Raw genomic sequence first — 22,412 nt, 5'->3', positions numbered from 1 at the left:
TTGGGCCTTGTGTTAGAGATCCTGGTGGTTGGCCTGGATCGGTTTCAAACTCCCAAGGGCCACTGGAATGTCCGACGTCAAGACGGACTCCAGTTCTCCATCAGATATCGTCTAAGGTTCTCCAGAGGTTGAAGGATATGGCTCGTCTTCTGAGAAAGGATCTCAGGATGAGCTTCTCCTGGGACTTAGTAGAGACGGTTTGGAAACAGGGAGGCCGCGGACCTTCAGCGAAGATCGTAGGAGTTCATGCTGGACAATAGCAGGGGCCCCTTGGTGACCTCAACGCTACGCAAATCACACACTGCATATCTGAGGGTTGAATTTGGGGAGAATTGGCTTCTCTTTCTTTCTCCTTCTCCTTCTCCTTCTCCTTCTCCTTCTCCTTCTCCTTCTCCTTCTCCTTCTCCTTCTTTACTTCTCCTTCTTGCCAGCTCAGTGCCTTCTTTTCTACTTTCCTTCTTCCTTCTTCCCTCCCTCTGTCTTTCTCCCTCCTTCTCATTCTCTCTTCTTTCCCTCTCCCCTCCTCCTCCTCCCTTTCTTTCTCTACTTCTCCTTCTTACCAACTCGCTGCCTTCTTTTCTACTTTCCTTCCTTCATCCCTCCCTCCATCTACCTGCCTCCTTCTTCTACTCTCCACTCTTCCTCCCCCTTTTTTCTCTACTTCTCCTTCTTGCCAACTCGCTGCCTTCTTTTCTACATTCTTTCTTTCCTCCCTCCCTCGTTTCTACTTTCCTTCCTTCATCCCTCCCTTCATCTTCCTCCCTCCTTCTCCTACTCTCTTCTCTCCCCTCCTCCTTCTCCCTCCTCCCCTTCTTTCTCTACTTCTCCTTCTCACTAACTCACTGCCTTCTTTTCTACTTTCCTTCCTTCATCCCTCCCTCCATCTACCTGCCTCCTTCTTCTACGCTCCCCTCTTCCTCCCCCTTTTTTCTCTACTTCTCCTTCTTGCCAACTCGCTGCCTTCTTTTCTACATTCTTTCTTTCCTCCCTCCCTCGTTTCTACTTTCCTTCCTTCATCCCTCCCTTCATCTTCCTCCCTCCTTCTCCTACTCTCTTCTCTCCCCTCCTCCTTCTCCCTCCTCCCCTTCTTTCTCTACTTCTCCTTCTCACTAACTCACTGCCTTCTTTTCTACTTTCCTTCTTTCTCTCCTTCTCCTTCTCGCCAACTCACTGCCTTCTTTTCTACTTTCCTTTTTTCATTCCTTTTTCCCTCTTTGCACTTTCTTTCCTTCATCCCTCCCTCCCTCTGTCTTCCTCCCTCCTTCACTCTTCTCTCCCTCCCGCTCCCCTTCTTTCTCTACTTCTCCTTCTTCCTCCCTCTCTCTTTTCCACTTTCTTTCCTTCATCCCTCTGTCTTTCTCCCTCCTTCTCATTCTCTCTTCTTTCCATTTCACCTCCTCCTCCTCCCCTTCTTTCTCTACTTCTCCTTCTTGCCAACTCACTGCCTTCTTTTCTACTTTCCTTCTTTTTTTCCTTCTTCGCTCTTCTCTACTTTCCTTCCTTCATCCTTCCCTCCCTCCCTCTCTCTTCCTCCCTCCTTCTCATTCTCTCTTCCCTCCCTCCCTCCCTCCCCTCCTCCCCTCCTCCTTTTCCTGAATAGCAGCACTCACAACTATACCCTTAGTTCCATAAAATATACACCCAATTTGGTGGCTGCACAAATTTTTGGGATTGCAAGTTGGCTCCCTGAAATTCCAGACCAAAAAACCACAAGACCGGATGAAGATGTTATATACACGGATGAATTTATTAAAGGCTGCCAATGTTTTTTGATAGAAATCAGCATTTACTTCCAATTTCTTGCAAAACAAACAAACAAACAAACAAACAAAAAACACTTCATGGTGAACAATGGCTTTGCTTAAGAACCACAGAGTTCACTTAATGACCATCCTGTTTCCTTTATTATGACCGCTGTGTTTGCTTAACAATTTCCTGCAAAAAAGTTAATAAAATTAGGACTGGTCACGTGATGATCTGATTTACGACCGTCATGACTTAGAACTCTACTTGCGGGACTCAATTACGGTCATAAATTGAGCACTGTACCTCTTGGTGTACGCCAGGGGTGAAATCCAGCAGGTTCTGACAGGTTCTGGAGAACCGGTAGCGGAAGTTCTGAGTAGTTCGGAGAACCGGCAAATACCATCTCTGGCTGGCCACAGAGTGGGCTGGGAATGGAGATTTTGCAATATCGTTCCCATGGAGTAGGGAGGGAATGGGGATTTTGCAGTATCCTTCCCCTGGAGTGGGGAGGGAATGGGGATTTTGCAATATCCTTCTCCTGGAGTGGGGTGGAAATGGAGATTTTGCAGTATCCTTCCCCTGCCACGCCCACCAAGCCACGCCCACCAAGCCATGCCCACAGAACCGGTAGTAAAAAAATTTGAATTTCACTACTGGTTTATGCATTTGGGGGGAAAAAGTCTTGTTCCTGGATATTTGAAGATTTCGCTGTCTTTTCTCACCTGACTTTTGATTTTTTTGAGGTTGACTTATCCACAATTATTCTTGCGCAAAGCTAAAGGGATTATATTGCTTCAAAAACTTCCCAAAAAAAAGTATTAATGTATCAATAATGATAGCGTGATATATTACGAGCCTCTTAATCTAGAGGTGCCTTATTTTATATCGTGATGTTATAATTGATTAGTACGTTATAATTTTACTGCTGTTTTTAACGCTATGTCTATATTGGTTTTAACTGCAGCACGTAATATGCTCATTTAATGCTTACTACCAGGAGTACTAACCACGTGGTCCATGCCTATAAAAACACAGGAGATGATGGGGGAGTGAGGAAGAAGGGACAAGATTCAGATAGAAGAGCATACTTGTAACTTATAGTTGAGATAAGGAGTCTGTCAACTCGCAAAGCATCTCTGGCCTGCTCTCGAGTTGCAATAGGCCAGAGGGGATGGGAAACCGGTGAAACGGAATGGCAGCCAAAGACAGATGCGCATTCCATGCTTATCTCTCTCAAGGCTGTCTCCCAGGGTTACCTACAGCAGCCGAGGGGAGTGATCTCTACAACCCGGGAAATTGCTCCGTTGGAATGTGATTGATGACACGCCCTGAGGGGAGGGAGGGAAACAGGGTCATAATTGGGGCATAAATTACGTAGGGTCAGAGCTGGCTTCACTTGGGAAGGTGCCGACATGAAGCTCCTAATAAATAACAGGATTTCTTTTGAAGCTTGGCTCGAAGCTCATGATTTAATTAGGGCACGTCAGAACCCTGACAGAGTCCTTGGTGCTCTCTGAACTTGATTGTTCTCTTGCAGACATTTCATGACCCAACTAGGTTCTCCTCCTTCTCCTTCTCCTTCTCCTTCTCCTTCTCCTTCTCCTTCTCCTTCTCCTTCTCCTTCTCCTTCTCCTTCTCCGTCTCCGTCTCCTTCTCCTTCTTTCTCCTTCTTTCTCCTTCTCCTTCTCCTTCTCCTTCTCCTTCTCCTTCTCCTTCTCCTTCTCCTTCTCCTCTCTGCAAACCCCATGCCTTCTAGCACTATGATGTTACCTAGATAGGTCAACATCTACTTAAAGAGCACCATGAGTGACACAATGGCTGAACCCTAAATGTGAGGGGCAACAGGCTCCAAAAAGCAAGGGAAACTTTCAATTTGGCCATTTGACTCAAAGCTCCAGCCACTGAATTTCTGAAAAAAATCAAAATTCAGAAGGTCCAGTTGAGGGATCAGGTCGGAGGTCTTCAAGTCAAACTACTTTCTGTTTCCACCTCCAACAAATTTGGAAAATCACCTTGTCTTGAAGGTCTGAACTGATTCAACTGATCCAATGGAAATGGGCAGAGATCCAAATTCTGGGTGTGATGATCAAATATGATCTGAATGTCCTGGGTTTTCAATGGTGAGCTCGATGGATTTTGAAGGACCAAAGATGACCGGAGTAAGATATGAGATGGAGATTTAGTACATCTGACAGGTATTATATGGGCTGTAAAGGTAATACAGAGCCACGTTGCCTTGAGTTTCATAGTTCAGGTTGGACCAACCGATCATGGCTGGCGTGTACATTGTAGAGCGGACATTGCCAGTAGAGTTCCACATATTCACTTTCTGGATCTCTCCATGGAAGAAAACGTCCTCATGGTGGGCTCGCCCAAGCTGGACCAAAGCGTGGGGTTTGATGAAGTAACCTTGACGTACTACCTTCCTGGCCAACATTTTTCCATTGACCTCCAAGGAGAGGATTCCTGACTCTGATGCCCATTGGATGCAGATCTCCTGCCAATCTTGGTAGGAATCGGGGACCCGGAAGCGCTGAGGCACACCGCCGATGTAGACTGTGTACCACCAAAAGCCATCCGCTGGGTTATGAACCTTATAGATCAAGATTTCCTTGTCTTGGTCTTTGGTGGCATAGGAGAAGAGGGCTTGTTTGGATGGTGAGTCGGAGAAAGAACAGAGGCAGATGGTGATGTTCTGGAGAAGGTCTTGAGGTTGCTCCACCTCCAAGGTGACGTAGCCTTTGTGGGAGAAAACGAAGGAGTAGCCCTCCAGATCTGGGAGAACGAGAGAGAAAGAGAGAAGGCAGATTGATTGGGGTTGTATTTTAGTGCACTTCCATCACACTGTTTCTTTGGAAAACTCAAGAAGGAAGGAAGGAAGGAAGGAAGGACGGAAGGAAGGAAGGAAGGAAGGAAGGAAGGAAGGAAGGAAGGAAGGAAGGAAGGAAGGAAAGAAGAAAAAGAGAGGGAGAGGGAGGAAGGAAGGAAATTCAAGTTGAGAGAATGGCACTCTTTATTTTATCCCTTTGTTGGCACATCTCTTTGCAGTGCCAGGCGCTAAATAAACTACTACTACTATTAAATCTATTAGCAGTTTAGCTACGGGTAGTTCTCGACATACAACCAACCACAAGCGAGGCGTTTTACGACCTTTCTTGACATCGTTGTTAAGGGGGTCACTGCCGTTGTTAAGTTAGTCACATGGTTGTTAAGTTAACCTGGCTTCCCCCTCCCCCCATTGACTTTGTTTGTCAGAAGACTGCAAATGACAATCGCTTGACCTCAGGATGCCGCAACCGTCATAAATACAGGACAGTTGCCAAGTGCCTGAATTTTAACCATGTGACCATGGGGATGGGGTGAGTGGTGCTGTGGCCTAGAGCTCTCGCCTCACAATCAGGAGGCTGTGAGTTCGATCCTAGGTAGCGGAAGATATTTCTCTCTCTTGGGCTCGATGAGAATTTCTCTGCTGAACAAAACTCCGTATTGGCAACAGGAAGAGCATCCGGCCAGTAAAACACTCAGCTCCATTCAGTTGCCCCAACTCCACCCCGGTGCAAGGGATTATGGGGTCATTAAAAGACCGTGGGGATGCTGCGATCGTTATAAGTGTGAGGATTACCAGTCCAGTGGTGAAATTCAATTTTTTTTTTACTACTGGTTCTGTGGGCGTGGCTTGGTGGGCGTGGCAGGGGAAGGATACTGCAAAATCCCCATTCCCTCCCCACTCCAGGGGAAGGATACTGCAAAATCCCCATTCCCTCCCCACTCCTGGGGCCAGCCAGAGGTGGTATTTGCGGGTTCTCCGAACTACTCAAAATTTCCGCTACCGGTTCTGCAGAACCTGTCAGAACCTGCTGGATTTCACCCCTGGACCAATCATAAGTCCCTTTTCCCAGTGTCATTGTGACTTCAAAAGGTTGCTAAATGAATGGTTGTAAGTTGTTTTTTTTTTTTAATTTTATTTTTTAAGACAAACAAACATTTAGTACATCATTCATTTCTTCCATTGTGACATTTCGGTGTTATCTTCCAAAGTTTCTTCTCTCCTCTTCTGTCTTCAATCTCACCAAATCCATTACAAAGATTTTCCCCTAATATAGACTGCTCAAAAAAATAAAGGGAAGACAAGCAGAAGACATCCGAGATCTGAATGAATGAAATAGCCTGATTAAATACTTTGTTCGTTACATACGGTAGTTTTGTGTTCCCTTTAGTTGTTTGAGCAGTGTATAAACTACTGTATGTAACGAACAAAGTATTTAATCAGGCTATTTCATTCATTCAGATCTCGGATGTCTTCTGCTTGCGTTCCCTTTATTTTTTTGAGCAGTATATTTATTCTAATTACAACCCATTTTTTTTTAAAAAAAATCTCTTTTAAAAACTTATTGGTATCTCTTTCCTAACCAATAGTAAAATTTATTCCATATCTTAAAATAGTCTGCATCTTCTCTTTCCTTTATCACCATAGTTAATCTATTCATTTCTGCACAATAGTTCGAATCTCTCCAAGGCTCAAGGTTGACTCAGCCTTCCATCCTTTGTAAGGTAGGTAAATTGAGGACCCAGATTGTGGGGGCAATAAGCTGACTTTGTATAAAATATACAAAAGAATGAAGGCTATTGCTTAACGCATTGTAAGCCGCCCTGAGTCTCCGGAGAAGGGCGGCATATAAATCAAATTAAAAAAAAAAAAAAAAGGAATGGTTGTAAGTTGAGGACTGCAGAGGGGTGTCTGTGGGGTGTGGCGGCCTAAAAAAAAGAAAACCCAAGATGGACGCCACGAGAGGATGGAGCTTCCGTTACTTTGCCATGGTGGCGGCCATCTTTGTTGACCATACCCCGTGTCTGAAGAGCTGCCCTCTGGCAGCGTTCATTCATGGGTTCTTGCAACACACCCAGCAAGGCCAAAAATAGTGACCTTCCCTTTTCACTGGTCATTCTGTCCTTGGCCACCTAAAGATTGCCAGCTGGCTGGAACTCTGTGTGCCAATCGTCAGCCCTGGCATTAGACCAATCATTCAGGGCATTTTTTTTAAAAAAAAAATTGATTTATATGCCGCCCTTCTCCGGAGACTCAGGGCGGCTTACAATGCGTTAAGCAATAGCCTTTCTTTTCTTTTCTTCTTTCCTTTGTGCTCTTGGTTTGTTCGATACCTGGCAACTTGGTGATCCACAGAGAGAGCAGAGAATAGAGAATAACAGGGGTCGGAGGGACCTTAGAGGTCTTCTAGTCCAACCCCTCGCTCAAGCAGGAGACTCTGTATCATTCTGGACAAATGGTTGTCCCTTCTCTTCTTGAAAAACCTCCAGTGTCGAGCACCCACGACTTCTGGAGGCAAACCTTTACACTGAATAATTGTCCTCGGTGTTATTAAGAATTCTTAATTTATTAATTCTTCATGAATAAGAATTTATCCTTAATTCTTAGTTGATTAGCTTCCCTCCGTGGCTTCTTGTCCTGCCCTCAGGGGCTTTGGAGAATAGGTTGACCTCCCTCGTCTTTGGGGCAGCCCCTCAAATATTGGAAGACGGCCATCCTATCCCCCCCCCAATCCTTCTCCGAGCCACGATAGAAGCAATTAAGCACCTGTCAGTCCCAGCTCTCTTGCAAATCATAAAAGAGACTTCTGACCCTGTTCTGCTCAGCAAACTTTGGGCTTTGCAGAGAGAGGGGGGGGGGAGAGAGTGGGAGAGGGAAAGAGAAAGAGGGAGAGAGGGAGGGAGGGAGAGAGAGACAGGGAAAGAGAGAGACAGACAGAGAGGGAGGGAGGGAGAGAGAGAGAGACAGAGAGAGAGAGGGAGAGAGAAAGAGGGAGAGAGGGAGGGAGGGAGAGAGAGAGACAGGGAAAGAGAGGGAGGGCGGGAGAGACAGAGAGACACACAGAGAGAGACAGAGAGAGAGAGGGAGAGAGAGAGGGAGGGAGAGACAGGGAAAGAGAGAGAGAGAGACACAGAGAGAGACGCACACAGAGAGAGACAGAGACAGAGAGACAGAGAGACAGAAAGAGATAGAGAGACACAGAGAGAGAGAGAGACAGAGAGAGAGAGAGGGAGAGGGAAGGAGGGAGAGAGAGACACGAGAGAGAGAGAGAGAGACAGAGAGAGAGAGAGACAGAGAGGGGGAGAAAGGGAGAGAGAGATAGAGAGACAGAGAGAGAGGGGGAGAGAGGGGGAGGGAGGGAGAGACAGGGAAAGAGAGAGAGAGACACAGAGAGAGACGCACACAGAGAGAGACAGAGACAGAGAGACAGAGAGACAGAAAGAGATAGAGAGACACAGAGAGAGAGAGAGACACGAGAGAGAGAGAGACACAGAGAGAGAGACAGAGAGGGGGAGAAAGGGAGAGAGAGATAGAGAGACAGAGAGAGAGGGGGAGAGAGAGGGAGGGAGGGAGAGACAGGGAAAGAGAGAGAGTGACACAGAGAGAGACGCACACAGAGAGAGACAGAGACAGAGAGACAGAGAGACAGAAAGATAGAGAGACACACAGAGAGAGAGAGACAGAGAGAGAGAGAGAGGGAGAGGGAAGGAGGGAGAGAGAGACACGAGAGAGAGAGAGACACAGAGAGAGAGACAGAGAGGGGGAGAAAGGGAGAGAGAGATAGAGAGACAGAGAGAGAGGGGGAGAGAGGAAGGGAGGGAGAGAGAGACAGGGAAAGAGAGAGAGAGACACAGAGAGAGACGCACACAGAGAGAGACAGAGACAGAGAGACAGAGAGACAGAAAGAGATAGAGAAAGACACACAGAGAGAGACACACAGAGAGATACACACAGAGAGAGGGGGGGAGGGAAACGGAGAAGGAGAGAGAGAGAGATCAGCTGGAGGTCAGAAAGGGGGTGGGAAAAGACACCTGGGCATAAGGGAAAATACCAAATACCTCCTTTATCTGGACTGGCAGGGAATTTAGACCCAACCCCTTTAACGTCAGGATAAAAGTCTAGGAGGTCGGAGGCTGAACTCTGCAAAGCAGGCTTGGCTCCAGCTGGATTTGATCGGCTCTTCTTAGTCCTCCTGGTAGTGTCCATCGACATGAAGAGCTTCTTCTCCTTCCTTCTCCTTCTCTCGGACCTGCTGGGCACGCTCTCCCAGGAAAGTGAGTATTCGGCACGAATGTTTTTGGAGGTTCTCCATCATCCAGGTCAGGGTTGTCCCTCTTTTTCAAGAGGCAGCTGGACTTCCTTGGTTTTTCCTGGAACAGGTTTCGCTTCTCATCCGAGAAGCTTCTTCAGTTCTGAGTGAATAGTGGAGAATGGACGGATGTATGTTCCTTGCAGTCCTCTGGTCGTTAGCGCTCTCTCTGAGAATTGTTGAGGCCATTTGGAGGTTTATCTGTGCCCTGAGGGTTACCCGAATAGTCCAAATGCGTGGGACGCAGTCCTTTCACAGTTCCAAGAAGGTTTGTCCTTCTCCTTCTTTCTTCTCCCATCTTCCTCCCTTCCTCCCTTCCTTTTTCCGTCACTCCATCCCATCTTCCTTTCTTCCTCCCCATCTTCATCCTTTCCCTCCCTCTCATCTTCCTCCCTCCCTTCCTTCCTCCTCCCTCCCTCCCATCTTCCTTCCTTCCTTCCTCCCCTTCCTCCTTCCTATCTTCCTTCCTTCCTCCATCTTCCTTCCCTTCCTTCCTCCCTCTCATCTTCCTTCCTTCCTTCCTTCCATCACTCCATCCCATCTTCCTTCCTTCCTTCCTTCCTTCTTTCTTTCTTTCTTTCTTTCTTTCTTTCTTTCTTTCTTTCTTTCTTTCTTTCTTTCTTTCTTTCTTTCTTTCTTTCTTCTTCTTCTTCTTCCTTCTCCCTTCTCCCTCTCCTCCTCCTCCTTCCTCCTCCTCCTCCTCCTCCTCTTCATCCTCCTCCTCCTCCTCCTCCTCCATCTCCTACTTAGGTTTTGTTGTCATAATCATCATCGTTCTTATTATTCCATTCTTGATCTGATGCCTGATACGAACTGAAAATTGCAAAAAGTGAGCATCTCCTATCATAGAAACACCCTCAAAAATGTATCCAGTCTTGGAGAACAGTGATGGTAACATCCATCATTTTCTTTTGCTTTCTGTTTTGCATCAAAGAGAAGGGACATCTTTCACAAAAATAGGGTTCCTTTCCCCCAGGGCATTCTGGGAGAAAGATCAATGTCTATTTAAGGGAAAGTTGAGCCGTCTTGATATTGACATATCAGAAAATGAGAAGATCCGGGAGATATTTCTGCTCAGAAAGCTTTGTAGCACCTCAATGTTGGTTGGGTGTAGACTTGTCAATGAGGGAAGCCGAATGCATACTTAGGACATGTTCCCTACAGAGAAGACAGGACCATTCATGGTTCCTCTATTGATTTCGTCCCAGATCTTGAAGGAAAAGCCTTTGTGTTCCCGTTGGCTTCAAACATGGTCTTCGTGAAGTTGATGATGGACCTCCAGAAGCCTCTGACCAGTTTCACGGTGTGCGAGAGGTTCCAGACGGAGGTGGTGCGTCCGTTTGTCCTCTTCTCTTACGCCACCAAGGACGACGACAACGAATTCTTGCTCCACACCAGCAAGCAGAACATCTTGAGTGTCTTCATGAAACAAGGGATCATCAACTTTGACATCTCCAAAACACCCGCCTCGTCTAGCTGCAAGGAGCATCTCTGTTTCACCTGGGAGTCCAAGACTGGATTGGCAAGTTTGTGGTGGAACGGACAACCCTTACCTCGAAAAATCATCATGAAAAATCTCGTTGTCCAAGGCAACGCCTCCATCGTCCTGGGCCAGGAACAAGACTCCTTTGGTGGCCAGTTTGATGCCAGCCAGTGCTTTGTGGGAGAGATCGAAGATGTCTACTTCTGGAACCGGGTCTTGCAACCGGATGAAATTTGCCGAGTTTGGCACAACCGAGTGGTGCCCCATCCGCTCATCGATTGGCGAGAGCTGTATTACGAAACCCATGGAGACGTGATCGTGGCACCTTCCAACATCTGTGCCTGCTGAAGTGAGAAGGCTTGGATTCCCAAACAGGCGTGAAAAGTTAGTCGATGCCCAAAAGTTTGGTCCCCACCTTGACTCTTGATTCAGTCAAGAAGAAGGACAGCGATCGCCAACTTTTCTAGTTATGGAAGACACCAACTTTCTCCCACAGAAAAACCTTGCCCCGTACATAAAAGCTGCTGGTTTGCTTAATTTGTCTAGAGAACATTTTGGTTGTGTTTTGGAAGTGCAGATGTGTGTGAGTTTCTTTGCGTGTGTGTGTGAGAGAGAGAGACAGATAGAGAGAGAGAGAGAGAGAAGAAGGAGGAGGAGGAGGGGAGGAAGGAAGGAAGGGAGATGGGAGGCAGGGAGGGAGGAGGGAGGAAGGAAAGGAGGAAGATGAGAGGGAGGGAGGGAGGGAGGAAGGAAGATGGGATGGAGTAATGGAAGGAAGGAAGGAAGATGGGAGGGAGGGAGGAAGAAAAGAAGGAAGGAAGATGGGAGGAAGGAAGGAAGATAGGAAGGAGGAAGGGGAGGAAGGAAGGAAGGAAGATGGGAGGGAGGGAGAAGGATGGAAGGAAGGGAGGAAGATGAGAGGGACGGAAAGATGAAGATGGGGGAGGAAGAAAGGAAGATGGGATGGAGTGACGGAAAAAGGAAGGGAGGAAGATGGGTGGGTGGGTGAGTGGGTGGGTGGGAGGGATGAAGATGGGAGGGGGAGGAAGAAAGGAAGATGGGATGGAGTGACAGAAGGAAGGAAGGAAGGAAGGGAAGGAAGATGGGAGGAAGAAAGGAAGATAGGAAGGAGGAAGGGGAGGAAGGAAGGAAGGAAAATGGGAGGGAGGGAGGAGGATGGAAGGAAGGGAGAAAAATGAGAGGGAGGGAAGGATGAAGATGGGAGGGGGAGGAAGAAAGGAAGATGGGATGGAGGATGGAACGGAAGGAAGAATGGAGGGAGGAAGGAAGAAAAGAAGGAAGGAAGATGGGAGGGAGGAAGGAAGATAGAAGGGGAAGAAGGAAGGAAGGAAGGAAGTAAGTAAGATGGGAGGGAAGGAGGAAAGAAGGTGGGAGGGAGAATGGACGGCTGGAAGGAAGGAAAGAAGGAAGGGGAAGAAGGAAGACAGACAGAAAAAGAAAGAAAAAAAAGGAAAAGACAGTCAAAAGAAAGGAAGGACGGAAGGAAAGAAAGAAAGAAGAAAGAGAAAGAAAGAAAGAAAGAAAGAAAGAAAGAAAGAAAGAAAGAAAGAAAGAAAGATAATCAGAAGCTACCCTTTTGGCTAATGGGAATAAGAGAACATAGAACGTAGAATAAAAGTGTCCTAATATAGTAGGATATACAATATACTACTATTATACAATATATTAATATGCAGGATAAGAGAATGATGGGAATGTTCCCAGTGATGGCACAGATGTTAGCCATTCATCCCTGAGGATCTCCCGCTGCCTTCACAGGCCCCCTTCCCTTCCTTCCCTCCCCTTCTGTCGGTCCTTGCCAAATCTCACAGCTCCATAAATTATACGTTGGAATAACATCCTACTACCATGTTGTGCATGCATTAGCAGGTACGGGATTTATGTACCTTTGCAAAGCATCCAGATCAAGCTAATTATATCGGCCTACATGCCAGTCTCACCAATTCCTGCTGCAATTACCCCCACCCCACCCCTCCAGCGAAAAGCAGCGAGTGCGAATCACTCTCTTTCTTCCCCCCTGCTCCCATCCGTTGGCAGGGTGGGGGAGCCCTTTTGCCCTCCTCTCCCCCCCCCCAGGAGAGCTTTCGGACTTGCGGTTAAAAGCCGCAAACACAACGGGTAGGTTGTCTAAACAGAGGCATAGAATCAACATCATGTTGATTCTAGATTCTAGGCTCAAGGTCGACTCAGCCTTCCATCCTTTCTAAGGTGGGTAAAATGAGGACCCGGTTTGTGGGGGCAATAAGCTGACTTTGTATAAAATATACAAAAAGTATGAAGGCTATTGCTTAACGCACTGTAAGCCGCCCTGAGTCTCCGGAGAAGGGCGGCATATAAAAATAAATAAATAATAAATAATAAAAAAAAATCATGTGAAGGATTCATAAAGGGCCTTAAGTAAGGGCCACATCTGGAATATTTGCATCCGGTTTTTGCCCCCCCCCCACCCGTTACAGAAAAGATGTTGACACCAGTAGTGAAATCCAAATTTTTTTACTACTGGTTCTGTGGCTTGGTGGGCATGGCAGGAGAAGGATACTGCAAAATCTCCATTCCCACCTGACTGCAAGGGAAGGATACTGCAAAATCTCCATTCCCACCCGACTCCAAGGGAAGGATACTGCAAAATCTCCATTCCCACCCGACTCCAGGGGAAGGATACTGCAAAATCTCCATTCCCACCCGACTCCAAGGGAAAGATACTGCAAAATCTCCATTCCCACCCCACTCTGGGACCAGCCAGAGGTGGTATTTGCTGGTTCTCCGAACTGCTCAAAATTTCCGCTACCAGTTCTCCAGAACCTGTCAGAACCTGCTGGATTTCACCCCTGGTTGAGATTTTGGAAAAAAGTGCAGAGAAGAGCAACCAGGATGATTTTAAAGACCTGGAGATTAAAACACCCCACTCCAGGGAAAGGATGCTGCAAAATCTCCATTTTGCAATATCCTTCCCCCAGGAGTGGGGAGGGAATGGAGATTTTGCAGTATTCTTCCCCTGCCATTCCCACCAAGCAACACCACGCCCACAGAACTGGTAGTAAAAATAGTTGGATTTCACCACTGCTAAGGACCCTCACAATATTGCCACTTAAGTCCTTGTGTGTGAGGGAGAGGCAGGGAGGAAGGAAGGAAGGAAAAAAAGGAGGAGGAGGGAGGGAGGGAGGGAGAGAGAGGAAGGAAAGAAGGAAGAATGTAAGGAAAGAAAGGAGAAAGTGGGAGGGAGAGGGAGAGGGAGGAAGGAAGGAAAGAGAGGAGAAGGAGGGAGGGAAGGAAGGAAGGAGAGGGAGAGAGGAAGAAAGGAAGGCAGGAAGGCAGGAAGGCAGGAAGGAAGGAAAAAAGGAGGAGGAGGAAGTGAGAGAGAGGAAGGAAGGAAGAATGTAAGGAAAGAAAGGAGAAAGTGGGAGGGAGGAAGGAAGGAAGGAAGGAAAGAGAGGAGAAGGAGGGAGGGAAAGAGGGAGGAAGGAAGGAAAGAAGGAAGAAAGAAAGGAAAGAAGGAAGTAAGGAAAGGAAAGGAAGAAGAAAGTAAGGAAAGAAAGAAGAAAGAGGGAGGCAAAGGGAGGGAGGAAGGAAGGAAGAAAGGAAAGAAGGATGTAAGAAAAGAAAGGAGAAAGTGGGAGGGAGAGGAAAGGAGGAAGGAAAGAAAGAGAGGAGAAGGAGGGAGGGAAGGAGAGGTAGGGAGGAAGGAAGGAAGAGTGGAAGGGAGTGGAAGAGAGAATGGAAAGGAAGGAAGGAGTGAGTGAGAAAGAGGGAAGAAGGAATGATAGGGCTGGAGAAGCAGGCGCAGCTCCCTCTGTGACTATCTAATGTGCTGGAATAGATGATTTCTGAGAAATAATTAAAAAAAATCAGGTAGAGAGCAAGCACGAGAACCTTCTCTGCAGAATCTTGCCGGGATCCTCCTTGACTTTCCCTAGTCAAGGACCAATTATTTGGGGGTGGGTGGGGTGAGCTCGCCCCAAATCCTGGGTACTCAACTCTTCCTCGGACGCCGTACATGAAAAACAATCAGATTTGCCCCCTTGCCCTTCGCAACGCACACAAAGAAAGGAAGTCGGAAAAACAGACGATTTTTTTTGACAGACCGTTCTTTTTTTTAATTGATGTTAGGCCGTCGCTGCTGCCTCCTGTTCCAAGTGGAAAAATGAAATATTTCCTTATCAGCATCTGCCCAAACCAGCTGACTCTTCCCCTTGCTTCCTTTACGGCTACCAACTAATTAAATAATTTGTATCACATAAATCATTTCCTTTCCCATTAACCTCCTATTAAAAGGAAATGTCATTTTTACCCCTTATTTGCAATGTCCCGGCCGCCTTTCAGTCCTACCTACCGTCGTTAACCGCCTCCAAATTCCAAGCATATATAATACCACGCGTTGACACGGTTTCTTAAAAAACATGACAGCGCTCGTAATTCCGACAATATATGCTTTTTTATTAGCAATGTCGTGGCATCTAAGGGCTATTTCCCTCCCCCGACAGCTCCCTTACGAAGGGACATCCGCTGACTTGAGAGAAAAAAGAGAGAAAGAGAAAGAGAGAAAGGGAGGGAGGGAGGAAAGATTAAGAGAGAGAGAGAGGGAAGGGAAGGAAAAGAGAGGAAAAGAAAGGGAGAATGGGAGGGAAGGAGGAAGAACTAAGAGAGAGAGTGAAGGGAAGAGAAGGGAAGGGAAGGGAAGGGAAGGGAAGGGAAGGAAAGGTAGAATGGGAGGGAGGATTAAGAGAGAGTGAAGGGAAGGGAAAGGAAAGGTAGAATGGGAGGGAGGGAGGACTAACAGAGAGAGTGAAGGGAAGGGAAAAGAAAAATAGAATGGGAGGGAGGACTAAGAGGGAAGGAAAGGAAAGGGATGGTAGAATGGGAGGAAGGACTAACAGAGAGAGGGAAGGAAGGGAAAAGAAAGGAAAAGAAAGATAGAATGGGAGGGAGGGAGGAAGGATTAAGAGATAATGAAGGGAAGGGAAGGGAAGGAAAGGAAAGGAAAGGAAAGGAAAGAAAGGAAAGATAGAATGGGAGGGAGGACTAAGAGAGGGAAGGAAGGGAAGGGAAGGGAAGGGAAGGGAAAGGAAGGAAAGAAAGGAAAGGAAAGGAAAGGAAAGGAAAGGAAAGGAAAGGAAAGGAAAGGAAAGGAAAGAAAGGAAAGATAGAATGGGAGGGAGGACTAAGAGAGGGAAGGAAGGGAAGGGAAGGAAGGGAAGGGAAGGGAAAGGAAGGAAAGGAAAGGAAAGGAAAGGAAAGGAAAATAGAAAAAAGGAAAGGAAAGGAAAGATAGAATGGGAGGGAAGACTAAGAGAGGGAGGGGAAAGGAAGGGAGGGGAAGGGAAGGGAAGGGAAGGAAAGGAAAGGTTGAATGGGAGGGAGGGAGGATTAAGAGAGAGTGAAGGGAAGGGAAGGAAAGATAGAATTGGAGCAAGGGAGGAAGGAAGGACTAATAGAAAGAGGAAAGGAAAAGAAAGGAAAAGGACGGAAAAAGAAAAGGAAAGAAAGGAAAGATAGAATGGGAGGGAGGAAGGAAGGACTAAGAGAGAGGAAAGGAAAGGAAGTAACTGGATGGAGAACAGAGGGAAAGGAAAAGAAAACACAACGTAAAGTAAAATGCGAAGTAAAGAGTAAGTTGTTTAAAAAAAAAGTAAACTTAAAAAGTAAAATGTAAGGTCAAAAACTCAAATAGAAAATCAAGTCAAGAAGCCCCATCTTCTCATGCCAGGATCTTTTGCCCTGCCAGTCGGTTTGAAGTCTTGCCTGGCGATCTACTTTCCTGATCAATACTCACTTTCCTGGAGAGACGTTTTCGAGAGAGCGGCAAAGAGGACCAAGCAGATCCAACCCGGCGCCATCTTCTTCTCCTTGCCCAGGGAAAAAGAAACAGGCGAGAGGTTGGAGAGGGAATTTGGTCCGTGAGAAACTGAGCTCAGAGGTGTCTGCAAGCTGGAAAACCAGCAGCTCTGCAAATATGTAGCCTCCAGGGCTGGGTCTAAATTTATCCTGCAATGCGATTGGGGTGGAATCCAAACCACAAATATTTGGGGTGGGCTTTAGGGTGTGTAGAAGTCACCAAAGAGGCTCTTTTTTAACTCAATGACTTGGTCATCTAGGCCGTGGTTGTCCCAAAAGTCCTTGGGACTGGACTTCCCTTGTTTTTCCTTGAAGACGTTTCGCTTTCTCATCCGAGAAGCTTCTTCAGTTCTGACTGAACGGGAGGGTGAATGGAAGGATTGATCAGCTTTTGCAGTCCTCTGGTCGTTAGTGCTCTCTCTGAGAGTCACTGAGGCCACTCGGAGGTTTATCTACGCCAGGGGTCCTCAAACTTTTTAAACAGGGGGGCCAATTCATGGTCCCTCAGACTGTGTGTGTGTGTGTGTGTGTGTGTGTGTGTGTGGCTGGACCTGCTGGGTGGGCGTAGCTAGGTGGTCATGTGACTGGGTGGGCATGACCAATTTAGCAGTCCGTTAAACAATACGCACAAATTAAACTTTAATCTGTTATGATTTTAAATTGGGGTATTTTAAATTTTTGGGGTTTTAACCCGGCCAAATCTATTTAATTATTTTAAATTTTAATCATTGTTGTGTCTTGTGTTTTTAAATTGGCTGTACACCGCCCTGAGTCCTTCGGGAGAAGGGCGGTATAGAAATAAAATTATTATTATTATTATTATTATTATTATTATTATTATTATTATTATTATTATTATTATTATTATTATTATTATTATTATTATTATTATTATTATTATGCTCCTGGGGGTGAAAAGCAGGTTAGGGAAGGGATGTGGCTGCCTGGGGTGGGGTGGGGTGAGGGACTTCTCTTTGTGTGTGTGTCTCTCTCCCTCCCTCTCCCTCCCTCCCTCTCTCTCTGGAGGCTGGGGAAGCCAAAAACGGGGCCATTTTTGGCCTCTTGGGGTCTCCGCGTGTCCCGTTTTTGGCCTCAGCCATCAGAAGGCAGGTGGGGGCCGGCGGGTAGGTGGGGCGATGTGGGTGGGGAAGCCTCGTGGTCCCGTGCGGGTCAGATTAATGGCTTCGGTGGGCTATATCCGGCCTGCAGGCCATACTTTGAGGACCCCTGATCTACACCCTCAGGGTCACCTGAGTAGTGCAAATGGGTGTGAAACCTTCTTAGAACCACTGGAAGGATTGTGTTTTTAATGTCTTAAGAGCATTTTTAAAAAACTCCTTCCTCTGTAAATTAGGGAACCGAGTTCGAGGAGGTGAAAAATCTTCACAAAATGGCTGCCGGTTTATCCTTCCGATTTCCAGTTCGGAAAACTCTTCCTGAAGTGGAAGAGATGGCTAGCCCTCGACTTACGACCGACTTGAAGAAGGCGAATTACATCCCAGATCTGGACGTTCGGACAATTGTACTCTAAATCGCATGACTGCTCAGTGACACACAATCACATTTTAGGGCTGTTTGCAGCGTCCTGTGGTCACTTGATCGCATTTTCGCGCAAAAAAACCCCGGGCACTTATTTCTGGTTTGAGGCAAAATCGAACCAGGCCGAACAATGGTCTCACTTAATATTTGTAAAAAAAAAGAGTCACGAAATTAGGTCGGTCACGTGAACAAATCCATTTTGTGACCATTACGACTTATGACAGTAATGGGCAGGCTCTGTTACTGTCGTAACTTGAGGACTACATGGAATCTAACACAGATAAATAATTGCTTCTCAACGCCATTTGGGCTAGTTTTCATTTCTCTTATATGGGAGGGGGGTTAGGCTCAGCGGTGGGTTCTACTTACCTTTACTATCGGTTCGCAACGGGATTGCGCAGATCGCCGATGACGACATTCAGGGTGGTGGGTGGGGCCTAGTGGTAGGTTTCAAATTTTTTTTACTACTGGTTCTGTGGGTGTGGCTTGGTGGGTGTGACATGGCTTGGTGGGCGTGGCTTGGTGGGCATGACAGGGGAAGGATACTGTAAAATCTCCATTCCCACCCCACTCCGGGGGAAGATTACTGCAAAATCCCCATTTCCTCCCCAATCAGCTGGGACTCGGGAGGCCGAGAATAGATGTGGGCAGGGCCAGTCAGAATTTTTTACTACCAGTTCTCCGAACTACTCAAAATTTCCGCTACCGGTTCTCCAGAACCTGCTGAAACCCAACTCTGGTGGGGTCTCCCACCGGTTTTACTATCAGTTCTTGTGAACCGGTCCAAACCGGGAGCAACCCACCACTGGTTAGGATCCTACTGCATTTTCAGGCTATTTGTTGCTCAATTAATCTCTAGAACTGACGTCCATAACTCTGAGTATTAAAAAAAGAGAAAGAGGGAGTGCTAATATACAATTTGCCACTAGTTGGAGACAAAGAGTCTCATTTTTCCCCTTCCCGTCTCTTCTTCCTGCCCTCTAGTGGCTCTTCAGATCTTTGCAACCCAGATCTGGAAATCTTCTCCAGGACTATGGAAGGCTGGTTTGGGCCTGATTGATAGGTCCTTAAATTGTCTTTGATGGATTTGTTTCCTTCCCAAGGAACAAAACCAGGGTTTTGTATGTTGATTCTGGCAAAGTGTTAAGAGTCAGGCGCTTCACAGCTGAAGCCGCCTGTCAGGTGCTCCTCTTTTTATGAAATTGGATGACTCAACAACATGTTGTTCCCGAAAAAGTCAGCTATTTGGATTCTGCCTTGGGGCGGAATGAATGTTGATCTTGTTTTGGGGTCAAGGGGTAAAATGTATCTCAGCTGGGTTGAAGTCCCGCTGAACAGGGTAGCTTTGTTGTTCTCCAAACCGGCTGAACGGTCCATCTGGAATAACACAGGCACCATTTGCGTTCAACCAACGAGCGATGCGGAAAACGATAAACCGTATTGTTTCGTAACATGGTGGCCTCTGTCAAGGCAACGTATTGCTGGAACTTGGCTATAGTCTTAGAAAATTGTCATGGAGATTAGCCTTAACTTGCAAAGTTTGACAAGACTTCCTTCCTTCCTTCCTTTTTCCTTCCTTCTTTCCTTCCTTCCTTCCTTCCTTCCTTCCTTCCTTCCTTCCTTCCTTCCTTCCTTCCTTCCTTCTCCCTCCCTCCCTTCCCATTTTTCCTTCCTTCCTCCCTCCTTCCCTCTCTCTCTCCCTCCCTTCCCGTTTTTCTTTCCTTCCTCCCTCCCTCCCTCTTCTTCCTTCCTTCCCTCCCTCCCTTCCTCCCTCTCTTCCTCCCTCCCTCCCTTCCCCCTCCCCCTCCTCCCCCTTTGCCTTCCTTCCTTCCCTCCCACCTCCCCTTCCTTTCTTTCCTTCCTTCCTTCCTTCCTTCCTTCCTTCCTTCCTTCCTTCCTCCTCCTCCTGTTTGCCTTCCTTCCCTCCCTCCCACCTCCCCTTCCTTTCTTTCTTTCTTTCTTTCTTTCTTTCTTTCTTTCTTTCTTTCTTTCTTTCTTTCTTTCTTTCTCTCCTTCCTTCCTTCCACCTCCTTCTCTCTCCTCCTCCTCCTGTTCTCCTTCCTTCCTTTTCCCTCCCTCCCTCCCTCCTTCCTTCCCTCCCTGCCTTCTCACTCAGTTTCCCTTCCTGTCTTCCCTTCCCTTCCCCTCCCCTCCTTTCCCCTCTTCCCGTCCCCTCTAATTCCCTTCCCTTTTGTCATTTTCTTAAATAAGAAATGAGGGTGTGTGTGACAGAATGGGGGTGGGGGATTCACCTTCCTTGCCTCTCTCGACAAGCCAAGATCCATGCCATGTCATCCGACCCAGCCAGGGGACAATTACAGACCACAGATGAGCATGTCACGAAGCCCTGCCTCGTTTAATAACTTGACAACTGCCCAGTCAGCTGTGAAAGAGCAAATGGGGGTGAGACATTCCTGTTTTAAAATAATGATGATGATGATGATGATGAAGATGAAGAAGAAGAAGAAGAAGAAGAAGAAGAAGAAGAAGAAGAAGAGGAGGAGGAGGAGGAGGAGGAGGAGGAGGAGGAGGAGGAGGAGGAGGAGGAGGAGGAGGAGGAGGAGGAGGAGGAGGAAGAAGAAGATGATGGGAAGCCATTCCACTGATTAATTGTCCTCACTGTTAGGAAGTTTCTCCTCAGTTCCAAATTGCTTCTCTCTTGGATTAGTTTCCATCCATTGCTTCTTGTCCTGCCTTCAGGTGCTTTGAGCAAACACATCAGATAATAGACAGATGGATGGACGAATAGATAGAGACGAGAGATCACGTGATCAAAACTCACTTAACAACTGTCTCCCTTAGCAACAGATACCTTGTGGCTCCGTTGTGGTTGTGAGCCGAGGACTTACCTGTGTTACAATATAGCCTATCTCCGTCAACGTTATTTTAGCTTTCCCGCAGAGTTGATTTCCTACCTCGTGGAAGTGACAACCCCCCGTTTTAACAGCATGGATTTCTGTCTGCCTCTTCGCCTGGCTGCCTTGCTAATTTGTCATGTTTCCATTGCCTGCTTTCAATGCCGTTGGACAATAATCACTTAGAGATGTGCAAGCTTTGATGCGGGGAGAGGTGGGGAGGGGGGTTTGATTGGAGTCGAAGGTAATGCAAATCAAATCAGCTCGTCAAAGTGATATATTTTCTGCCTTGAATTGGAGCAGAGTTGGAGATTCATTTTGGCCCAATTTCTAATCCCTTCGTGCGGGAAAACGGCGAGTCCAACCAGAGTCCAGCACGTGAAGGCCGTTTTTGATTTCTCTGGACACATAGAACATAGTTATGGGAGCAGCATGGCGCTCCCATGTGGCTCCCCTCCTGCGCGAGCTGCACTGGCTCCCTGTGGTCTTCCGGGTGCGCTTCAAGGTCTTAGTTACCACCTTTAGAGCGCTCCATGGCTTAGGACCGGGGTACTTACGAGACCGCCTTCTGCCACCAATAGCCTCTCACCGCCCAGTACGCTCCCATAGAGAGGGGCTTCTCAGGGTGCCGTCAGCCAAACAATGTCGACTGGCGGCCCCCAGGGGGAGAGCCTTTTCTGTGAGGGCACCCACCATCTGGAACGAGCTCCCCCCAGAGATACAGAAGATTCCGGATCTGCGCACTTTCCGCCGTGCCCTCAAAACATTCCTGTTTCAGCAGGCCGGCCTGGCCTAACTTTCCCTTTATATTGCTTTTTGATTTTATTTTAAACTAGGATGTCTTGAATTATCTAGGACCAGAATGTTTAGTATATTTTAATTGGTTTTTTATTATTAACGTTTGTATTACATGTATTTTTATCGTTCGCTGTTCACCACCCTGAGTCCCTTAGGAATAGGGCGGTATATAAATTTAATAAATAAATAAATAAATAGAATCTTAGCCCTAGAAGTCTTCTAGTCCAGCTGTCAGCGCTGCAACGCTGGCATAGAGAGCAGAGAAGAGAGAGAGAGATAAGCTCTGAACTTTTGCCTGCTAAATCCCTTTGAAGTCGGGTTGTCATGGAAACGAGGGGGGGAGACATTCCTGGGAAATGACGAGACAAGAAGTCTGAAGAATGACTTGGAAGATAGCCAATGAGAAGCAGAGATTTGGGGATCAGAAAGGGAGGGATTGGGGGGCAAAAGGTCAGTCTTGTCCGCATCGAGTCATGATCCGGTGGCTGTGCTCAATTAAAGAAAAGATTTCCTTAAAGATTGGCAGTTTGGAAATTCATTTATTTTGAGATAGCATCGAAGTCTGACAGCAGCCCTCTGCTCAAGAGATGAGACCTTACACCGTTTCAGACAAATGGATGACTTTTTCTTGAAAAGTGGTGGAGCACTCACGTCCCACAATGTCTGTTCTCACTGTTAGGAAATTCCTCCTTAGTTCTAGGTTGCTTCTCTCCTCGATGAGTTTCCATCCGTTGCTTCTTGTCCTGCCTTCCAGTGCTTTGAAGAATAGGTTGAGCCCCCCCGTCTTCTAACATGCTCCCCCCAACCCTTATCATCGATAGGTTAAACATACCCAGCTCCCTCAAAGATTCATCACCCATCTGTGGAGATTCTCAACCATCCAGGTCATGGTTGTCCTAATGGCAACTGGAGTTTCTTGGGGTGTTTTTTTACCTTCCTTTGAAAAGGATTCACTTCTCATCTAAGGAGCTTCTTAAGTTCTTCAGAAGCTGAAGGTAAAGA

General features: G+C 47.0%; 1 protein-coding gene and 1 pseudogene across 1 annotated transcript; one reads left to right on the top strand and one right to left on the bottom strand.

The window, feature by feature from the left end:
* Positions 1-1,722: 1,722 nt before the first annotated feature.
* Positions 1,723-16,337, bottom strand: LOC117657498 (mucosal pentraxin-like). Its single transcript, XM_060694379.2, has 2 exons — positions 16,157-16,337; positions 1,723-4,521 (listed from the first exon to the last, which is right to left on the bottom strand). Exons 1-2 carry the CDS (start codon positions 16,218-16,220, stop codon positions 3,926-3,928), a joined length of 660 nt encoding a protein of 219 aa, XP_060550362.2. The 5' UTR covers positions 16,221-16,337; the 3' UTR covers positions 1,723-3,925.
* On the top strand, positions 9,834-10,925 carry LOC117656471 (C-reactive protein pseudogene; annotated as a pseudogene).
* Positions 16,338-22,412: the final 6,075 nt, after the last annotated feature.

This window comes from Pantherophis guttatus, chromosome 18 (genome assembly GCF_059756535.1).
Source record: "Pantherophis guttatus breed Tessera chromosome 18, ASM5975653v1, whole genome shotgun sequence".
In the NCBI taxonomy this organism is placed as follows: Eukaryota; Metazoa; Chordata; class Lepidosauria; order Squamata; family Colubridae; genus Pantherophis; species Pantherophis guttatus.
Note: the sequence above shows the minus strand (reverse complement) of the source record. Positions and strands in the feature narration are given on the sequence as shown.